This window comes from Salmo salar, chromosome ssa19, assembly GCF_905237065.1.
Source record: "Salmo salar chromosome ssa19, Ssal_v3.1, whole genome shotgun sequence".
NCBI classification, from domain to species: domain Eukaryota; kingdom Metazoa; phylum Chordata; class Actinopteri; order Salmoniformes; family Salmonidae; genus Salmo; species Salmo salar.
The window spans coordinates 10,571,318-10,591,266 of NC_059460.1; the positions used below are offsets into that span (position 1 = coordinate 10,571,318).

Genomic DNA, 19,949 nt, shown 5'->3' on the forward strand with positions numbered 1-19,949 from the left:
AGTAGTTCATGACACTAGGGTGGCAACACATAAGTGAATTCAATGGGGCATTCTCCATTCATACTGTTCAATCCTACTCCAAACCAAAATAATTTTCAGCATTTTGATCAATTTCTAAATTTACTGCACGCTTACTGTATTATCATTTCCACACTGCCACGCAGTATGATATGGGCAACAAAATACATGCCTAGTTAATTGGTGAACTGTTGGAATCATGGAAATATAATGATTCTTCTAAATCTGTAGTTGCAATATAGTGGCCAGCACCTTCAATATGTTCTTTGACATGACAATGAATTGATAAACCAGGGAGAAATTGACAGGGTAGGAACCAAAGTGTTGATCAGTGTTTCCAGGTGAACCTAATTAGATGTTAGAGCTTACTTCATCTAGCTAGCCAACATTATTCATGCTTTGCCTATTCCTCTCTGATAAAATCTAGTTGTACAAACTTATCTAGGCCTACACCAGCACTCATACCAGGCAATATTAGCTAGCTAGCTACGTTTGCTCTGACACAAGCTAGCTACGAACAATTATCATTAGCGGCTAACACGAAGTATTTTAGCAACACCTTGCTAAGAAAAAACAAACTAGCAGACACTAGTTTGCAGACAGTAAGATTCACAAACTAATAGTATATAGAATGCTTGCTTTAACCTCTCTGGGACATGTGGGACGCTAGCTCATAATTCAGATTTCTCAAACACACAAGTATTATACACCATTTTAAAGATAAGATGCTCCTTAATCCAACCACAGTGTCCGATTTCAAAAAAGCTTTACGGCGAAAGCATAACATTAGATTATGTTAGGACAGTGCTTAAACAAGAAAAACCACACAGCCATTTTCCAAGCAAGGAGAGGTGTCACAAAAACCAGAAATACAGCTAAAATGAATAACTAACCTTTGATCTTCATCAGATGACACTCCCAGGACTCAATGTTATACAATACATGTATGTTTTGCTTGATAAAGTTCATATTTATATCCATAAACCCCATTTTACATTGGCGCGTGATGTTCAGAAAATGTATTCCCATCAACACTTCCGGTGAATGAGCACATCAATTTACAAAAATACTCATCATAAATGTTGATCAAATTTACAACAGTTATTGAAAGAATTATAGATACACTTCTCCTTAATGCAACCGCTGTGTCAGATTTTAAAATAGCTTTACGGCGAAAGCACATTTTTCAATATTCTGAGTACAGAGCTCAGCCATCAAAGCAAGCTATACAGTTACCCGCCAAGTTCTGGAGTCAACTAAACTCAGAATTTGTATTATAAATCTTCCCTTACCTTTGCTGATCTTCGTCGGAATGCACTCCCAGGACTCCCACAAGAAATGTGGGGTTTTTTTCTCAAAAAACTCCATATTTATGTCCAAATACCTCAGTTTTGTTCGCGCGTTCAGATCACTAATCCAAAGGCATAACGCACGAGCGCAAAACCAGAGACGAAAAGTCATAGTTCCATTACCGTTCGTAGAAACATGTCAAACGATGTTTACAATCAATCCTTAGGGTCTTTTTAACATAAAACTTCAATAATATTCCAACCGGACAATAGCGTATTCATTACAGAGGAAAAAGAAGGAGCGGTGCGCCTGCGTGCTCGCGCAGTAAACAACTCACTGGTCCCAGGCAGTCCACTGATTGACTGAGCTCCTATTCTCTGCCCAGTAACAGTAGAAGCATGAAACAAGTTTCTAAAGACTGTTGACAGACAATGGAAGCCTTAGGAAGTGCAAAATGACCCCACAGACACTGTAGTTTGAATAGGGATTAGATAGAAAAACTACAAGTCACTTCCTGGTTGGATTCTTTTTCTCAGGTTTTTGCCTGCCATATGAGTTCTGTTATACTCACAGACATCATTCAAACAGTTTTAGAAACTTCAGAGTGTTTTCTATCCAAATGTACTAATAATATGCATATCCTACCTTCTGGGCCCGAGAAGCAGGCAGTTTAATTTGGGCACGTATTCATCTGAATACTGCCCCCTGTCACGAAGAAGTTAAAACCTCTTACATCTAGGCATTCCGCTAGCGGAACCCCTAGCCAACAGCCAATGGGATCGCATGGTGCGAAATACAAAAACTTAAAAAATCCAATCATTTCAATTTTTCAAACATACGACTATTTTACACCATTTGAAAGATAAACCTCTCCTGAATCCAACCACGTTGTCCGATTTTCAAAAAGGCTTTACAGCGAAAGCAACACATTAGATTATGTTAGGAGAGTACATAGACCAAAATAACCACACAGCCACACAGAAATATTGTATTGCCTTTGCTGATCTTCATCAGAATGCACTCCCAGGACTGCTACTTCCACAAGAAATGTTGTTTTTGTTCGAAATAATCCATAGTTATGTCCAAATACCTCCATTTTGTTTGTGCGTTCAGGTCACTATCCAAAGGGTAACGTGCGAGCGCAAATCAAGACACAAAAAGTCAAAATGTTCCATTACCGTACTTAGAAGCATGTCAAACGCTGTTTAAAATAAATTTTTATGGTATTTTTAACGTGAAATTGCGATAATATTCCAACCGGACGATAGTGTATTCATTCAAGGAGGAAAATAAAAACAGCGTGCTCGCGGGAAAGCACATATCCAATCTCTTTGTCCTCAGGCAGACCACTCAGTAACTGAGCTCCTATAGTCTGCCCAGAGACAGGAGAAGGCTCAATCCACTTTCTGAAGGCTTTAGACAGCCAATGGAAGCCTTAGAAAGTGCAACGTAACAGCACAGATACTGTAGTTTTGAAATGGACTAGAAAGAACTACATTTCTCAGACCCTACACTTCCTGGTTGGATTTCTTTTCTCAGGTTTTTGCCTGCCATATGAGTTCTGTTATAATCAGACACCATTCAAACAGTTTTTTAGAAACTTCAGAGTGTTTTCTATCCAAATCTACTAATAATATGCATATTCTCATTTCTGGGCAAGAGTAGTAACCAGTTTAAATCGGGTACGTTTTTTTCATCCAGCCGTGAAAATACTACCCCCTATCCATATCAGGTTAATATCAGCTTTTCTTTCAAAAACAAGGACATTTCTAAGTGACCCCAAATTTTTGGATGGTAGTGTACATATTCAACCAAAACCCGTGGATTACAGGCAACATCCGCTAAAGTCTAGAGCTGCATTTTCAAGGAGTTTGACACTAATGGTCGCTTATAGGAAATTCGACTACGTCCTCCGACTAACCATCAAACAGGCAAGGCATCAATACAGGACTAAGATCAAATCCTACTACACCGTCTCTGACGCTTGTCGGTTGTGTCAGGGCTTGTACTCTGTGTTAGTTTGAAAAGTGAAACCCAGCCGCAAGCTGACCAGTTACATAAGCCTGCCAGACGAGCTAAATGCTTTCTATGCTTGCTTCGAGGCAGGCAACACTGAACCACGCAGAGGAGCACCAGCTGTTCCGGACGGCTGTGTGATCACGCTCTCTGTAGCCGATAATGAGTAAGACCTTTAAACAGGTTAATATTACTGACGACACAACAGTGGTAGGCCTGCTAACCGATGACGATGAGAAAGCCTTGTTGTGCTGGTACCACAACCTCCTTCAACATCAGCAAGACAAGGAGCTGATTGTGGAATACAGGAGGAGGGCAGAGCACACCCCCATTCATATCGAAGGGGCTGTAGTGGAGCGGGTCGAGAGCTTCAAGTTCTTCGGTGTCCACATCACTAAGGAGCTATAATGTTCCACACACAACAACACAGCTGTGAAGAGGGCCCGACAACGCCTCCACCCTCAGGAGGCTGAAAAGATTTGCCATGGGGCCACGGATCCTCAAAGTTCTACAGATGCACCATTGAGAGCATCTTGACTGGTTGCATCACTGCATGGTGTGGCAATTGCTTGGAATCCGACCACAAGGCGCTACAGGTGGTAGTGCGCATGGCCCAGTACATCACTGGGGCTGAGCTCCCTGCCGTCCAGGACCTCTATACTAGACGGTGTCAGAGGAAGGACCTACAATTTTTCAGACTCTAGCCACCCAAATCATAAGCTGTTCTCTCTGCTGCCGCACGGCAAGCAGTACCGATGCACCAAGTCTGAAACCAACAGGACCCTGAACAGCTTCTACCCCCAATCCATAAGACTCCTAAATAGTTAGTCCGGGTAGCTATTTGGTTATCTATTTAACTATCTGCATTGATTATTTTTGTACAAACTTTTTTGACTCATCACATACGCTGCTGATACTGTTTATTATGCCACTTTATTCCTAGTTATATGTACATATCTGCGTCAATTACCTCAAACCCCTGCACTACGACTCGGTACTGGTACTCTGTGTATATAGCCAAGTTATCATTATTCATTGTGTATTTATTATTACGTGTTTTACTTTTCTATTTCTCTATTTTCTTTCTGTCTGCGTTGTTGGGAAGGGCTCGTAAGTAAGCATTTCACTGTTAGTCTACACCTGTTGTTTACGAAGCATGTGACAAATAAACATTTGAGGTGAGGTGGTTGTATTAAATCGGACCTAGTTTTACAACAGATGTACCCACCTGAGATTACACATGGCCGCGCTGCCAAGGAATCCACTAGGACAGGTGTGTGTCACTCATGTAGTGTATGAAAGTCAGTGTGTGTGTGTGTGTCCGCTCTTTGACAGGAGTGTGGGTGTCCGCTCTTTGACAGGTCTTAACATACCACCTCTGATCTGGGCGGGCTGTGTGTGTGTTGGGGTAGAGGGTGCAGAATTCCCTTTCACTGCGCAAATAACCTTTTGGTGTCTTGAGTGAGGAATTGTGTTAAGGGGACATGCATATTTTGACTGCAAGTGCCTTGACTGTTGATCAATTAAGGCATCTGTTACTTCCTATCCTACCTTCCATACATTTTCTCCCCCTTTCATTGCATTCCTTTCTTCCCTCCCTTTGCATCTATTTGTCTTTCCTTCTTTTAGCCACTTCTTAGCTCTCCTTCCCCTGCCACCACCTCCATCTCTACCTTACCCACATTCTCCCCATCTGTTTAGGACATAGACCTTTTTCACAGTCTGAACATCTCAAGTCTTTCCCTGGGTGTATCTGTATCATCTTCTGTGACAGTTTGACCTCCCGTTCAGTGATGGCCTGTAAAACCCAGCTTGACCCCTGTGGATGTCATTCTGTTACCCAGAGGTTTCAAGTCTGTGATCCTGCCCCTGGCACCGCAGGAGGGCCCGTCAGCCAGCTGCTAATTTACTGACCAGACTAATTATACACTGACAGGAGGGGAGGGGGAACGGGTGGGGGAGAGGTAGAGTGAAGTGGAGAAGGGAGGTGAGAGAGGGAGTCTAAGGGTTAGAGAGCAATGGATACTGCAGTTTAGGGGAAGACAATGAAAATAGATATATAAAAGAGAGAGAAATGGTGAGGGAAAACAAGGGAAAGAGAAGATTGTATGTAACTGGCTATAGTTGATCTTCACAAAACTACACTATCATAATTCATCTGCCCCTGTGGCACCACAACTAGTTGTTTATCTGTAACATGAGTGGCGTTATTCAGGTGTGTGTGTGTGTGTGTGTGTGTGTGTGTGTGTGTGTGTGTGTGTGTGTGTGTGTGTGTGTGTGTGTGTGTGTGTGTGTGTGTGTGTGTGTGTGTGTGTGTGGGACTACAGTGCCTTCAGAAAGTATTCATACCCCTTCACTTATTTCACATTTTGTTACACCCTGAATTCAAAATGGATTAAATATATACAAAATCTCACCCATCTACGGCTGACCCTCTTTAGTTGGCTGGTCGATAGATTGTTGGTCGACCGAGATTTCTTTAGTTGAGCAGTCGCATTATAATTTTTTTTCTTTCATGGTGCACAAGACACCTGTCTGATTCGAGCCTGTCTCAGTGGATTAATCCGTTGCGTAGGCCACGGGGATGGCACAGTCCGTCATTCTAAGACATGTGATACTGAAACTGTATATGCTGCAACATTAATAAATCAAATATTATTTTATAACAAATGCGCTTTCTCCTGCGTTTTGATACGGTCACTGTCCGCGGTTCTGAAACAAACTTCAGTGCGCTGTAGAATTGCGCCTTTCCCCATGTTGCTATGTGCTTAAGAGTAAAGTTAACCAGCGTATTGGGATTGAGAAAAATGCGGCGGTGGCAGCAGAGACGAGTAAACACCCAGCCTTTGCCTTGATGACAGCTTTGCACAATCTTGGCATTGTCTCAACCAGCTTCATGAGATAATTTCCTGGAATGCATTTCAATTAACAGGTATGCCTGTTAACAGGTGTGCCAAGAACCCGATGGTCACTCTGACAGCGCTCTAGAGTTCCTCTTTGGAGGAATGCATTTTGATGTCATGCATTTTGGTATCATGTGTTACTGTGTTCGGAGTTTGTTATAACCAATTTATTGATGCTTGCATGTTTCACGTAAAGAGAGCAAGGGTTGAGGGAATAGGGAATGTTTTTCCTAAACAAATGAGGAATTTGGATAACAGAACTTTTCAGTCAGAAACAAGTAAGAAACTGCTGAAATGTTGCAATAAACGCTGTGCTGTGGTGCCTTTTTGCAGCAGTAGGGAGGAGAGCGAGACAACGTGCGCCAGTCACAGGCACCCGCTGTCATTTCTTTTAACATAGTGTGACCATCGGGCTCTTGAGTAATTTGTGTGTCTTAATTATTTAATCAAACAGTAGGCTATGCTTAAAGTATCATACAAGGTCAGTGCATATGTAGTTGCTTTTATTCAAACACAGACAGATACCCTATATATGGAAATATAAGTTTAAACATTTTTTTAAACACTAAAACAAATCTTGGTCGACCGAGAGTCGTCCTGTTCTTTCGACCAATCCATTGGTCGAAATATAATTTTTATTTATTTTTAACCTTTAACTAGGCAAGTCTAGGAACAGTGGGTTAACTGCCTTGTTCAGGGGCAGAAAGACAGATTTTTACCTTGTCAGCTCAGGGATTCGATCTTACAACCTTTTGGTCACTAGTCCAACGTTCTAACCACTACGTTCTAACAACGTTCTAACCACCTGCCGCCCCAATAATTCATAATGAAATAGTCTAAACATGATTTTTGCCAATGTATTAAAAATAAGATGCAGAAATATCTAATTTACATAAGTATTCACACCCCTGAGTCAATACATGTTAGAATCACCTTTGGCATGGATTACAGGTGTGAGTCTTTCTGGATAAGTCTAAGAGCTTTGTACACCTAGATTTTATAATATTTGCAAAAAAAAATATATTCAATCTTTGTCAAGATCATTGGTAGACAGCCATTTTAAAGTATTGCTATAGATTTTCAAGCTGATTTTAAGTGAAAACTGTAACTAGGCCACTCGGGAACATTCATTGTTTTGGTAAGCAACTGCAGTGTATATTTGGACTTGTGTTTTAGGGTATTGTCCTGCTGAAAGGTGAATTTGTCTCCCAGTGTCTGTTTTTCCTCTAGGATTTTGCCTGTGCTTAGCTCTATTCCGTTTCTTTTTATCCTATAAAACTTCCTAGTCGTTGCCGATGACGAGCATACCCATAACATGATGCAGACACCACCATGCTTGAAAATATGAACAGTTTTACTCAGTGATGTGTTGTATTTGCCCCGAACATAACGCTTTGTATTCAGGACATAAAGCAAATTTCTTAGCTGCATTTTTTGCAGTTTTACTTTAGTGCCTTATTCTAAATAGGATACCTGTTCTGTAATAGTTTTATTATGTACAGGCATCCTTCTTTTCACGCTGTCATTTAGGTTAGTATTGTGGAGTAACTACAATGTTGTTGATTGTGTAATTAATAGCTTCACCATGCTCAATGTAATATTCAAAGCCTGCTTTTTACATTTTTACCCATCTACCAATAGGTGCTCTTCGCGAGGCTTTGGAAAACCTCCCTGGTTTTTGTGGTTGAATCTGTGTTTGAATTTCACTGCTCGGCTGAGGGACCTTACAATTATCAATTATATTACTTATTGACTCGAGGCATTTCAGATTTTCATTTTTAATGAATTATTAAAGATTGGTACAAACATAATTCCACTTTGACATTGGGGTGTTGTGTGTAGACCAATGACACACAATCTAAATGTTATATGTTTTAAATTCAGGCTGTAACACCACAAAATTAAGAAAAAGTCACCAGGTGTGAATATTTTCTGAAGGCACTGTATCTGTGATATGTGCGGTGGTTAGTACAGTGCAGTCGTCGGTTTGGATACCATACACAAATTCATGGTCAGATGACTAGTCTTTCAGTGGGGTGGCTCCTTGAGTGGTCCATCCTGTGGTCGCTGAAAGCATACGGAAAACTGGCTAAATACGATCAGACCACGCATCAATTATATGAACACTACCTCACCTCCTCTCCCTCGCTCCACCTCTCTTTAATCTCAGCTGCTTTCTTTCCTTCCATCTCTTTCTTCCCTGTTTTGACATTTTTAGGCACAATATTACATTCTTAGGCATGTGTGTGTCTGCGTGTCCATGTGCCTGCGCGTGCATGTGATGTAGGATGACCTTGGTGGTAGTCTCTAATGGACGAGGCTGTGCTGTAATTACTCAAACTTCCCCTTCTCCCTCCCTTCTCCTCACATCTCCCTCCATCCTGTATCGGAGGTATGTAGCAGCCCATAAAGCTTAAGTCCCACTCTATTTTCAGGGAGGGGAAACCACTCGTAACCTCTCCTCTCCCCGCGCTGTCGGTCTCAAATAGCCCTGTCCTTGTCCCTGCGGAGGGTTGTGTGTGTCAGGGTTTCAGATAAGAAAATGTGGCACCTGACATTTGACCTGCAGCATTTTAATTTACTGGACATTTGAGAAATTTACCAGACCCATATGCATTGGGTGCCTGATTTAGGGCGTCCACCCACAGTGCTCAGAATGACAGATTATGATAATTCATTTTAACAGAACATGCATCTTGAGGAAGCAACTGCATACGTGCTCATTACTGAAATCCGATGCGAATTTCAATGTTACAATAACTGTCCGTTTACTTTTCCTCAACCAGCAAGACGAGTAACAAACAGCAAAATCACTACTCTGTCGATCTTTTATTCCCCGTAATAGAAAAGTTGACCTATTCTATTGGTCAGCTTGTCATTTTTTGCGAGAAAGAAATGGCCTATTCCGAACAAATTCGAGGACAGTTGTGGGGCGATAGATCCATACAACCAGTAGGCAGGCGTAGGCTACATAATTTATTTTTTAAAACAGCAAAGAGGCTGATGCAACATATATGAATGTTTAGCTTAAAATGCTGATAAACTATTTATTAACATTATAAGTGCAGCTATACGCACAAGGTAGTAGGCTACTCGTGAATGTTCATTCCATAATGCTATTAGGAGGATAACACCATTGTCAAAAGCGCTCCTCACCTGAGCGGTTTCATGAGACTGAGATGAAAATATTTGTTAGAAATGTAGAAAGAGGTGAGATCTAAAGATGCAAAAAGTAGCATGGGTTGCTAATATGACTAGGATTGTGCATTTGGCTAAAGGACAATGAAAGTTAATTTGAAAACAAATGGAACGTAAGAGAGAAGCTACCACTCTTACCCCACCCTCAGATTAGCATCCCTGACCCTTGCACTATACACACACACTCAACCCCCACCTGTTAGGATCCCTCTGCTACAAAGGACACAGGCACTAGTGCCTTAGTGTTTGTCCATCTATCCCTCAAGCTCTCTCTCTTCCTTATTCTGTCCATTTTTCTCTTACACCTTTCCTTGATGCATTTGAACAGACACTTCACTCTTGGTTTCACTCTGTTTCTTATCTTTTTCTCTCTGCCTGTCCCCATTTGAGCACAGCTCCATTCGTTCTCTCACTCGCTTCATCTGTTTTCTCATTCCCACTCTCTGGTCCGTCACTCACTCTGTTGGCTATTGAGGCCATTAGGAGTCATTAGGCTCGCTGTGTGTGTGTGGGTTTGAAGGCCCATTGCAGCGAGACTAATGGCCCTATTAGCCAATTATCCTCCATTTAATAGCAAATCACCAAGGCTTTATGCGTGTGTGTGCACGCGCGCACACACACACAAAGATGCAAAAACAGCAGATTTTTCTGACATTGAAATCATTAGATGGGCCACAGTCCAAACAATGTGGGGGGAAAAATAATAAAGTATATTTACACACACACACACACACACACACAGTGTATACAATACAAATTCACTATAATAGTAGACTAACTCTGTAAGCCACTCTACACAATCAATGAACCAACAGCATCGCCTAGGCCCTATGCGTTCTCGTGCATAGGTTTGGAGCGTAGCGTAAGGTAACCAGTCCATCCAGAATGCATAATAATACAGTCCACACTCAAAGGTGATTACTATAATTGTTTTATTTTAGAGTATAGACTGGACATATGTGGTAGGATATTAGGCTAGGTATTGTATAACGGCACAATCATTATTTTAATATTTATTTTTTTATATATTATTTATTTTTGTGCTTGAGCTCTAGTGTGCGTATGGGTGTTCTACATGCAACGTCTTAAATGCTTTGAATGAATCACCTTAAAGTGCTGTCCATTAGTGTTGTTTGCCTTTGAAACAACATCCACAACAACCATGTTTTCTTCTGAGTTTCATCCTATTGTTGAACTTTTTCCTTCAAATTTATCATCACAGTGAGGTATTAAAAAAAATATGTAACGGTCAGTTTTAAGAACAGGAGACTGTCTTGATAAATGTTTGTGATTTTCCATTTCATTTGCATTGATGTCAGAGTGGTTAGAGGGACAGTAGAGCCCTGAGTACCAGGCCATTAGGACCTGATGGAGGGACAATAGAGCCCTGAGTACCAGGCCATTAGGACCTGATGGAGGGACAATAGAGCCCTGAGTACCAGGCCATTAGGACCTGATGGAGGGACAATAGAGCCCTGTGTACCAGGCCATTAGGACCTGATGGAGGGACAATAGAGCCCTGTGTACCAGGCCATTAGGACCTGATGGAGGGACAATACAGCCCTGTGTACCAGGCCATTAGGACCTGATGGAGGGACAATAGAGCCCTGAGTACCAGGCCATTAGGACCTGATGGAGGGACAATAGAGCCCTGTGTACCAGGCCATTAGGACCTGATGGAGGGACAATAGAGCCCTGAGTACCAGGCCATTAGGACCTGATGGAGGGACAGTAGAGCCCTGAGTACCAGGCCATTAGGACCTGATGGAGGGACAATAGAGCCCTGAGTACCAGGCCATTAGGACCTGATGGAGGGACAGTAGAGCCCTGAGTACCAGGCCATTAGGACCTGATGGAGGGACAATAGAGCCCTGAGTACCAGGCCATTAGGACCTGATGGAGGGACAATAGAGCCCTGAGTACCAGGCCATTTGCACCTGATGGTCGTTAGTGAGTTGAGTACTACCAACGCATGTACACAGTGCATAAGAGGAGGTTACCGTGACTCAACGGTCACGTGGAATTTGACAGCAGTCATGACTCATGAATGCCAGTTTGGCAGTAATACAGTCACCGCAACAGCCCTACTTGACAGTTCATTATGCTATTTGAGGGCTTTTGTATTCATGATGTTCTGTCCTGTGTTTCCCTTAGATCCTGATGCACACCAAAGACATGGTTCAGAAGGTGAGTACTTGTTCTACTCTAAACCTAACTGATCAATGGAATAGCTCACCAGTAGTCACTACATGGCCATGTTAGAAAGAACAGTGTAACAATATCCTTACTGATGACCAAGAGCTAGGTGGTGCGCACAAAAGGTCACCCTATTTTCTATATAGTGCACTTCTTTTAGCCAGGGCCCAGGGCTCTGGTTAAAAGAAGTGCACTAAATAGGGAATTTCCGTACCAATTCGAACGCAGTCCTACTTTAGACCCCACTCCTCACCTCTGACTTCCTGTGTGTGTCAGATGAACCTGGAAGTGATCTACGGCGACACGGACTCCATCATGATCAACACCAACAGCTCCAGTCTGGAGGAGGTCTACAAACTAGGAAACAAAGTAAGGAAAGGGAGGGAGGGAGAAATAGAGGGGTCTAGAGCAAGAGACTCCATCGTAATCATACTCCAACAGTTATATTATGTGGGTGGGTGGGTTGATGGTGAAATAAAGGCATGGAAAGTGGAATAGAGAGAACAGAATGCCAGATGGATAAAGAGAGATTGACATTGCCTGTGTCTTCCCCCAGGTGAAAGCTGAGGTGAACAAGCTCTACAAGCTCCTGGAGATTGACATCGACGGGGTGTTCAAGTCTCTGCTGCTGCTGAAGAAGAAGAAGTACGCTGCCCTGGTGGTGGAGCCGCTGGGGGGTGGCCGCTACAGCACCAAGCAGGAACTCAAGGGGCTGGACATCGTAAGAAGGGACTGGTGTGACCTCGCCAAGGAGTGTGGCAAGTAGGTGGACTCGTCAACTAGAGAACACTATATACTGTACTCATCCCCTTCTTCCTCTTGTATAATGCCAAGAGGTCTCAACTATTTTGGCACAGAAGGTAGTGTGTTTGCTGTTGCTGCAGGGTTGGCTGGTTCAAACCTTGCTCTGGCTGCTTCCCCTTAGTCGTGGCAATGTTAATCAATGACCTGATTCTACCCATCTTCCTCCTCCACCTCTTTCTCAGCTATGTGATTGGTCAAATCCTGTCGGACCAGAACCGTGACGTCATCGTGGAGAACATCCAGTGTCACCTTGTGGAGTTGGGAGAGAAGGTCGCTAACGGAACCATCCCGCTCAACCAGTATGAGATACACAAGGTGTGTGTTTTTCAACATTCTTTGCGTTGGTATGCGTGTCTACAGTGTGAGTTTGTATCAATGCTCTCTCTCCTCTCCCTCTTTTTTCTCCTCATCTCCCTTCTCTCTTTTTCTCCCTCTTTTTCTCCATCACCCCTCCCTCGCTCTCTCCCTCTTTTTCTCTCCCTCATCTCCCCTCCCTTCTCCCAGGCCCTGACTAAGGACCCCCAGGACTACCCAGACAAGAAGTCTCTTCCTCATGTTCACGTGGCTCTGTGGATCAACTCTCAGAGCGGACGAAGGGTTAAAGCTGGAGACACAGTCTCCTACATCATCTGCCAGGTAGGGATGGGGGCGTGTGTGATGGCAAGTGTATTATGAGTTTACAGGTGTGGTTTTTTTGGAGAGGGACTTTCAGTCAGTGTATCTGTGGATGAAAGTGTCTGTGTTGTATAACAGAAGTGTTTTTGACCCTCTCTCCCTTCTCCCTCTCTCCTCTCCCCCAGGATGGCTCTACATTGGCAGCCAGTCAGAGGGCCTACGCGTTGGAGCAGCTCCAGAAGCAGGCCGGGCTGAGCCTGGACACCCAGTACTACCTTGCCCACCAAGTGCACCCCGTGGTGGGCAGGATCTGTGAGCCCATCGAGGGTATCGACGGGGTCCTCATCGCTACATGGCTTGGTGGGTCTCAGTTCTCAGCACTGTTTCACTGTTATTAGAGTAGATATGAATTGTAGAGGCTTTCCTGGCCTGGGGCCTGAAGTTTTCCCTGATAAGGTCACATGGTCTGGAGAAAATCCTGGCCTTAGAGATGAGAGCCAGTAGATATATAGTTCTTAACAGAAACCTTTGTCCTTGGTCTTCACATTCTGTCTGTAGATGGCACTGTGTGTGTTGCTATGGGGGGGAAGGGGAGGTGGGGGGTTCTGAGGCCTAGTCCTCAACACTGATTTACTAACACATTATTCACTTAGCCACGGAAGGTGTGTGTTTTCTCTGTGTGTCAGTGTTTGGGTTCACCTGGGAATATGAAATGGGTGTTCAGCTGCTCAGCTTCTAATGATATGATTATCTCAGCTGCTTGCACACACACAGTGATTTGATTGTTTTGGCATCCTTACAAAAATCTGATATTTCCGGTTTGTTTTTATCACACCTCCCTCACGATCTGCGCTCTCTCTGTCCTTCCTCTCTACCTTTTCCTCTACAGTCTCCACCATACCATATGTTAGAGTTCTGTCCACCCACTCTCCCCAGAGTGATTTGGTGATAAAATAGCACTTCCTTATGTTTTAAAATATATTTTACCAAGACAAATATGATTTATTAATGTTCTGAGTCGTTCAGTAGGGTTTTTCTAACTTTTGATTAACAGTATATCAACAAAGTCGGATTTCGTAACCTAATACATCCAATAAGCACCGAGCTCTGACAGCCGTGCAGCTTTCTTGCAGCAACTTTGAGGATTTTACATATTGTGGTGGTCAAGTTTTTTATACGGGTCGCTAAAAGCTGAATTGGCATGACACAAGCTGAATTAAATGTAAAAAGCTTTGAAAATAGAAACACAATTAGTTGCACGCCCCTTACCACTCTTTTGAAGCCAAAAAACACTGACTTTCAATATAAAATGCAGATTGTCTTTTTCATCGCAGATTTTTTTTGTATGTCTGCGTTTTGAAAATGCATATTTCTGAAAGCTATTGCGACCCCATGTTTTGTGAAATCTTCGAAAAAGAACAGGAATTTTGCATTATTATCAACAGCATATGCTATACGGTGGGGGGAAAAGTATTTGATCCCCTGCTGATTTTCTACGTTTGCCCACTGACAAAGAAATGATCAGTCTATAATTTGAATGGTAGTTTTATTTGAACAGTGAGAGACAGAACAACAACAAAAATATCTAGAAAAACGCATGTCAAAAATGTTATAAATTGATAAGCATTTTAATGAGGGAAATAAGTATTTGACCCCTCTGCAAAACATGACTTAGTAATTGATGGCAAAACCCTTGTTGGCAATCAGAGGTCAGACGTTTCTTGTAGTTGGCCACCAGGTTTGCACACATCTCAGGAGGGATTTTGTCCCACTCCTCTTTGCAGATCTTCTCCAAGTCATTAAGGTTTCGAGGCTGACATTTGGCAACTCGAACCTTCAGCTCCCTCCACAGATTTTCTATAGGATTAAGGTCTGGAGACTGGCTAGGCCACTCCAGGACCTTAATGTGTTTCTTCTTGAGCCACTCTTTTGTTGCCTTGGCCGTGTGTTTTGGGTCATTGTCATGCTGGAATACCCATCCACGACCCATTTTCAATGCCCTGGCTGAGGGAAGGAGGTTCTCACCCAAGATTTGACGGTACATGGCCCCCCGTCCATCGCCCTTTGATGCGGTGAAGTTGTCCTGTCCCCTTAGCAGAAAAACACCCCCAAAGCATAATGTTTCCACCTCCATGTTTGACGGTGGAGATGGTGTTCTTGGGGTCATAGGCAGCATTCCTCCTCCTCAAAACACAGCGAGTTGAGTTGATGTCAAAGAGCTCCATTTTGGTCTCATCTGACCACAACACTTTCACCCAGTTGTCCTCTGAGTCATTCAGATGTTCATCGGCAAACTTCATACGGGCATGTATATGTATTCTTGAGCAGGGGGACCTGGCGGGCGCTGCAGGATTTCAGTCCTTCACGGCGTAGTGTGTTACCAGTTGTTTTCTTGGTGACTATGGTCCCAGCTGCCTTGAGATCATTGACAAGATCCTCCTGTGTAGTTCTGGGCTAATTCCTCACCGTTCTCATGATCATTGCGACTCCACGAGGTGAGATCTTGCATGGAGCCCCAGGCCGAGGGATATTGACAGTTCTTTTGTGTTTCTTCCATTTGCGAATAATCGCAACAATGTTGTCACCTTCTCACCAAGCTGCTTGGCGATGGTCTTGTAGCCCATTCCAGCCTTGTGTAGGTCTACAATCTTGTCCCTGACATCCTTGGAGAGCTCTTTGGTCTTGGCCATGGTGGAGAGTTTGGAATCTGTGATTGATTGATTGCTTCTGTGGACAGGTCTTTTTTACAGGTAACAAGCTGCGGTTAGGAGCGCTCCCTTTAAGAGTGTGCTCCTAATCTCAGCTCGTTACATGTATAAAAGACACCTGGGAGCCAGAAATCTTTCTGATTGAGAGGGTGTAAAATACTTATTTCCCTCATTAAAATGCAAATCAATTTATAACATTTTTTACATGCGTTTTTCTGGATATTTTTGTTGTTATTCTGTGTCTCACTGTTCAAATAAACCTACCATTAAAATTAGAGACTGATCCTTTCTTTGTCAGTGGGCAAATGTACAAAATCAGCAGGGGATCAAATACTTTTTCTCCCCCACTGTATATGAAAATACTAGATCTCATGTCTCAAAATCTATATCTTACATCCATATTGTTTTATGTCCTGTGGATCGAGAAGAAATATGAGTTAGGCAGCCTTCATTCTGTCACAGCATCCAGCCTAGTCGACATGATACTGTGCAATATTCCTTACTTTTGAGCACTTTTTTTTGCTGGCCTTGATTTTGTCGGCCTGATTTTGGACATCCTACAAGGTAAGAACTCCAATAACTTTTGAACGTATTATCATAGAAACATGAGGTTTGGACCATTTGGTTTTCTCAGAGGATTATCTACACAATAATATCGTTGGACAAAATATGCATTTTTAATTTGACATTTTAATTACATTCGGAAAGTATTCAGACCCCTTGACTTTTAATGCATTTTGTTACTTTACAGCCTTATTCTAAAATGGATTATCAAAAAAATTTCCCTCATCAATCTACACACAATACCCCATAATGACAAAGCGAAAACAGGTTTTTAGACATTTTTGCAAATGTATTAAAAATAAAAAACCGAAATGCCTTATTTATGTAAGTATTCAGACTCTTTGCTATGAGACTTGAAATTTGAGCTCAGCTGCATCCTGTTTCCATTGATCATCCTTGAGATGTTTCTATTACTTGATTGTTGTCCACCTGTGTTAAATTTAATTGGTTGGAAATGATTTGGGAAGGCACACACCTGTCAATGTAAGGTCCCACAATTGATAGAGTGTCAAGAGCAAAAACCAAGCCATGAGGTCAAAGGAATTGTCCTTAGAGCTCCGAGACAGGATTGTGTCGAGGCACAGTTCTGGTGAACAGTACCATCAAATTTCTGTAGCATTGAAGGTCCCCAAGAACACTGTGGCCTCCATCATTCTTAAATGGAAGAAGTTTGGTACCACCAAGACTCTTCCTAGAGCTGGCTGCCTGGCCAAACTGAGCAATCGTGGGAGAAGGGCCTTGGTCAGGGAGGTGACCAAGAACCCGATGGTCACTCTGACAGAGCTCCAGAATTCCTCTGTGGAGATGGGAGACCCTTCCAGAAGGACAACCATCTCTGCAGCACTCCACCAATCAGGCCTTTATGATAGTGGCCAGACGGAAGCCTCAGTAAGAGGCACATGACAGCACGCTTGGAGTTTGCTAGAAGGCACCTAAAAGACTCTCAGGCCAAAAGGGGACTAAAGGACTCAGACAATGAGAAATAAGATTCTTTGGTCTGATGAAACCATGATTGAACACTTTGGCCTGAATGCCAAGCCTCATGTCTGGAGGAAACCTGGCACCATCCCTACAGTGAAGCATGGTGGTGGCAGAATCATGCTGTGGGTATGTTTTTCAGAGGCAGATACTGGGAGACTGTGCCGTTCATCTTTCCCTCTATCCTGACTAAAGTGCAGAGAGATTCTTAATGAAAACCTGCTCCAGAGCGCTCAGGACCTCAGACTGGGTGAAGGTTCACCTTCCAACAGGGCAACAACTCTAAGCACACAGCCAAGACAACGCAGGAGTGGCTTTGGGACAAGTCTCTGAATGTCCTTGAGTGGCCCAGCCAGAGCCCGGACTTGAACCCGATCTAACATCTCTGGAGAGACCTGAAAATAGCTGTGCAGCCACTATCCCCATCCTACCTGACAGAGCTTAAGAGGATCTGCAGAGAAGAATGGGAGAAAGTCCCCAAATACAGATGGTAAGCTTGTAGCATCATACCCAAGAAGACTCAAGGCTGTAATCGCTGCCAAAGGTGCTTCAACAAAGTACTGAGTAAAGGGTCTGAATACCTATGTAAATGTGATATTTCCGTTTTTTTAAATTTGTAATACATTTGCAAAAAAAAAAATTTAATCATTTTTTTCTCTGTCATTATGGGGTATTTTGTGTCGATGGTGGGGGGGGGGATATTTAATCCATTTTAGAATAAGGCTGTAACGTAACAAAATGTGGGAAAAGTAAAGGGGTCTGAATACTTTCCAAATGCACTGTATGTCAACTTCACCATATCACACATTCAGACAAAGTAGTCTTGATTGGTTCTGCCTCAGACTGGTTTTGTGTGTTTGTTCAGTAGCAGTGTGTTTATAACTGGCGCCAATAGCATCTGTGTAGATATTGTGATTGATTGTGTGTGTTCCCCAGGTCTGGACCCCAGTCAGTTCCGGGCCCAGCAGCAGGCGCAGAGAGAGGAGGAGGGAGATGGCTTCCTAGGAGCTCCGGTCCAACTCACTGATGAGGAGAAATATAAAGACTGTGAACGCTTCACATTCACCTGCCCTCTCTGTACCACCGATAACGTCTATGACAATGTGTTTGAGGGAGCGGTACGTACACGCACGTGCGCACGCACACACATTTGATATGCTATAGTATGCTATAGTCTTTCATGTCTTATTTTTAGACAGGACTGACTCATACACACAGTCTGTCTTCATTGACATAGTTTACACTCCTGCACTTAAAGGCTCTCCTAAACCCCTATACACACACTCCATCTCGATCTCTCTGTGTCTTTTGTGCTTTTTCTCTCTCTCACTCACTCACTCTCACACATCACACTCCTACCCACCTACTACAGCCATTCCTGGAACCGAGGTCACTGGAAAAGGGAGGTGTGTGTGTGTGTGTGTGTGTTTTCTTATCACTCAGTAATGAGTTAGACGGACACAGCTTTCTCTTGTCGCAGAGAAACTCTTGAAGCTGACACTTTCCCCTTCGTTTGTCCTCCCATGGTTCTGACATCACACACACTGATAAGGTGGTACGTTAATTAGTTGTAACATGGTCTAACAACTCAGGCGGGCCTTGACTTTTACAGGGGGAGTGACGGAAAGAGGCCAGGGAGATTGAAAGGGGGTGGCAAGAGAGGAGAAGAGCTGGAGGGAATGGGAAAGACAGACGGGGGAGAGGATGAGAACATCAAATAGAGCGAGGTAGACGGCTGTTATCAAAACCAGAGAAGAGAAGAAGCAGTGAGCGAGATAGGGAAAGAAGGAAAATCAATTGATGTTCTCTAGTCATCTCCTGAGGACGAAAACCCAACTTCAAACTTTTGCTGTATGTGTACGCCCGGCTGTCCTGCCATCCGTCTGTCAGTCCAACTCCCCATCCACCACTTCTGTAAAAGCAGGGAAACCCTGTAGGAATACCACTACCACTGTCTGGATGTACCACTGTCTGGATGTACCACTGTGTGGAAATGTGTGTATCAGTGCAATAAATGCATAGCCCTGTTGAGACATTCCCCAGTCCTGTCACTGACTAATTGAGAACATTGTTTAGGCCTTAGCAGATAGGAAGTAGTTAGCTACTAGTTGAGGAATTTCCATTGTGTTAGCAGTCCAGGTTGGTGCCTATGAAAGCCTGTTCTGACAGGTGAATGAGTGGGGAGATTGGCTGGAGCTTGGGAGTCTGCAGGCTGGGGAGATTGGCTGGGGGTCTGCAGGCTGGGGAGATTGGCTGGGGGTCTGCAGGCTGGGGAGATTGGCTGGGGGTCTACTTGATCTGCCTATATGTGGTGCTGCATGATTCCTACAGTCCTGCGTTCTCCACTTCTAAACCTGGAGAGCAGGCTTTTACTGGTCCTGTGTGTGTGTGCCAGCGCTGTGCTGACGAAGTCCCACCCTGTTTGTGTGTAGGGTACGATGGTGGAGGCGGCGCTGCTGCGATGCTGCAACCCGACCTGTGGGGGGCGTCCTCTGGACTACCCCACACACATCAGCAACAAGCTGCTATTGGACATCCGCAAGCACATCAGGAAATACTACAGCGTGAGTACCAACCGGGGTGTGTAAGAGGGGGGAGAGGTGTGTGTGTGTGTGTGTGTGTGTGTGGTTTATTGCAGGCAGTTTTGTCCTGCTCAGAT

General features: G+C 43.5%; 1 protein-coding gene across 2 annotated transcripts in view; it reads left to right on the forward strand.

Annotated features, from left to right (window-relative positions):
* Positions 1 to 19,949, forward strand: part of pola1 (polymerase (DNA directed), alpha 1) — a 109,365-nt gene that overhangs the window by 59,191 nt on the left and 30,225 nt on the right. For both annotated transcript variants that reach the window (XM_014157251.2, XM_014157252.2), the window contains 8 exons: positions 11,580 to 11,612; positions 11,898 to 11,990; positions 12,178 to 12,383; positions 12,608 to 12,740; positions 12,930 to 13,061; positions 13,226 to 13,400; positions 18,227 to 18,408; positions 19,723 to 19,854. In XM_014157251.2, coding sequence (XP_014012726.2) covers positions 11,580 to 11,612; positions 11,898 to 11,990; positions 12,178 to 12,383; positions 12,608 to 12,740; positions 12,930 to 13,061; positions 13,226 to 13,400; positions 18,227 to 18,408; positions 19,723 to 19,854 — 1,086 coding nt within the window. The remainder of the gene's footprint in view (positions 1 to 11,579; positions 11,613 to 11,897; positions 11,991 to 12,177; positions 12,384 to 12,607; positions 12,741 to 12,929; positions 13,062 to 13,225; positions 13,401 to 18,226; positions 18,409 to 19,722; positions 19,855 to 19,949) is intronic.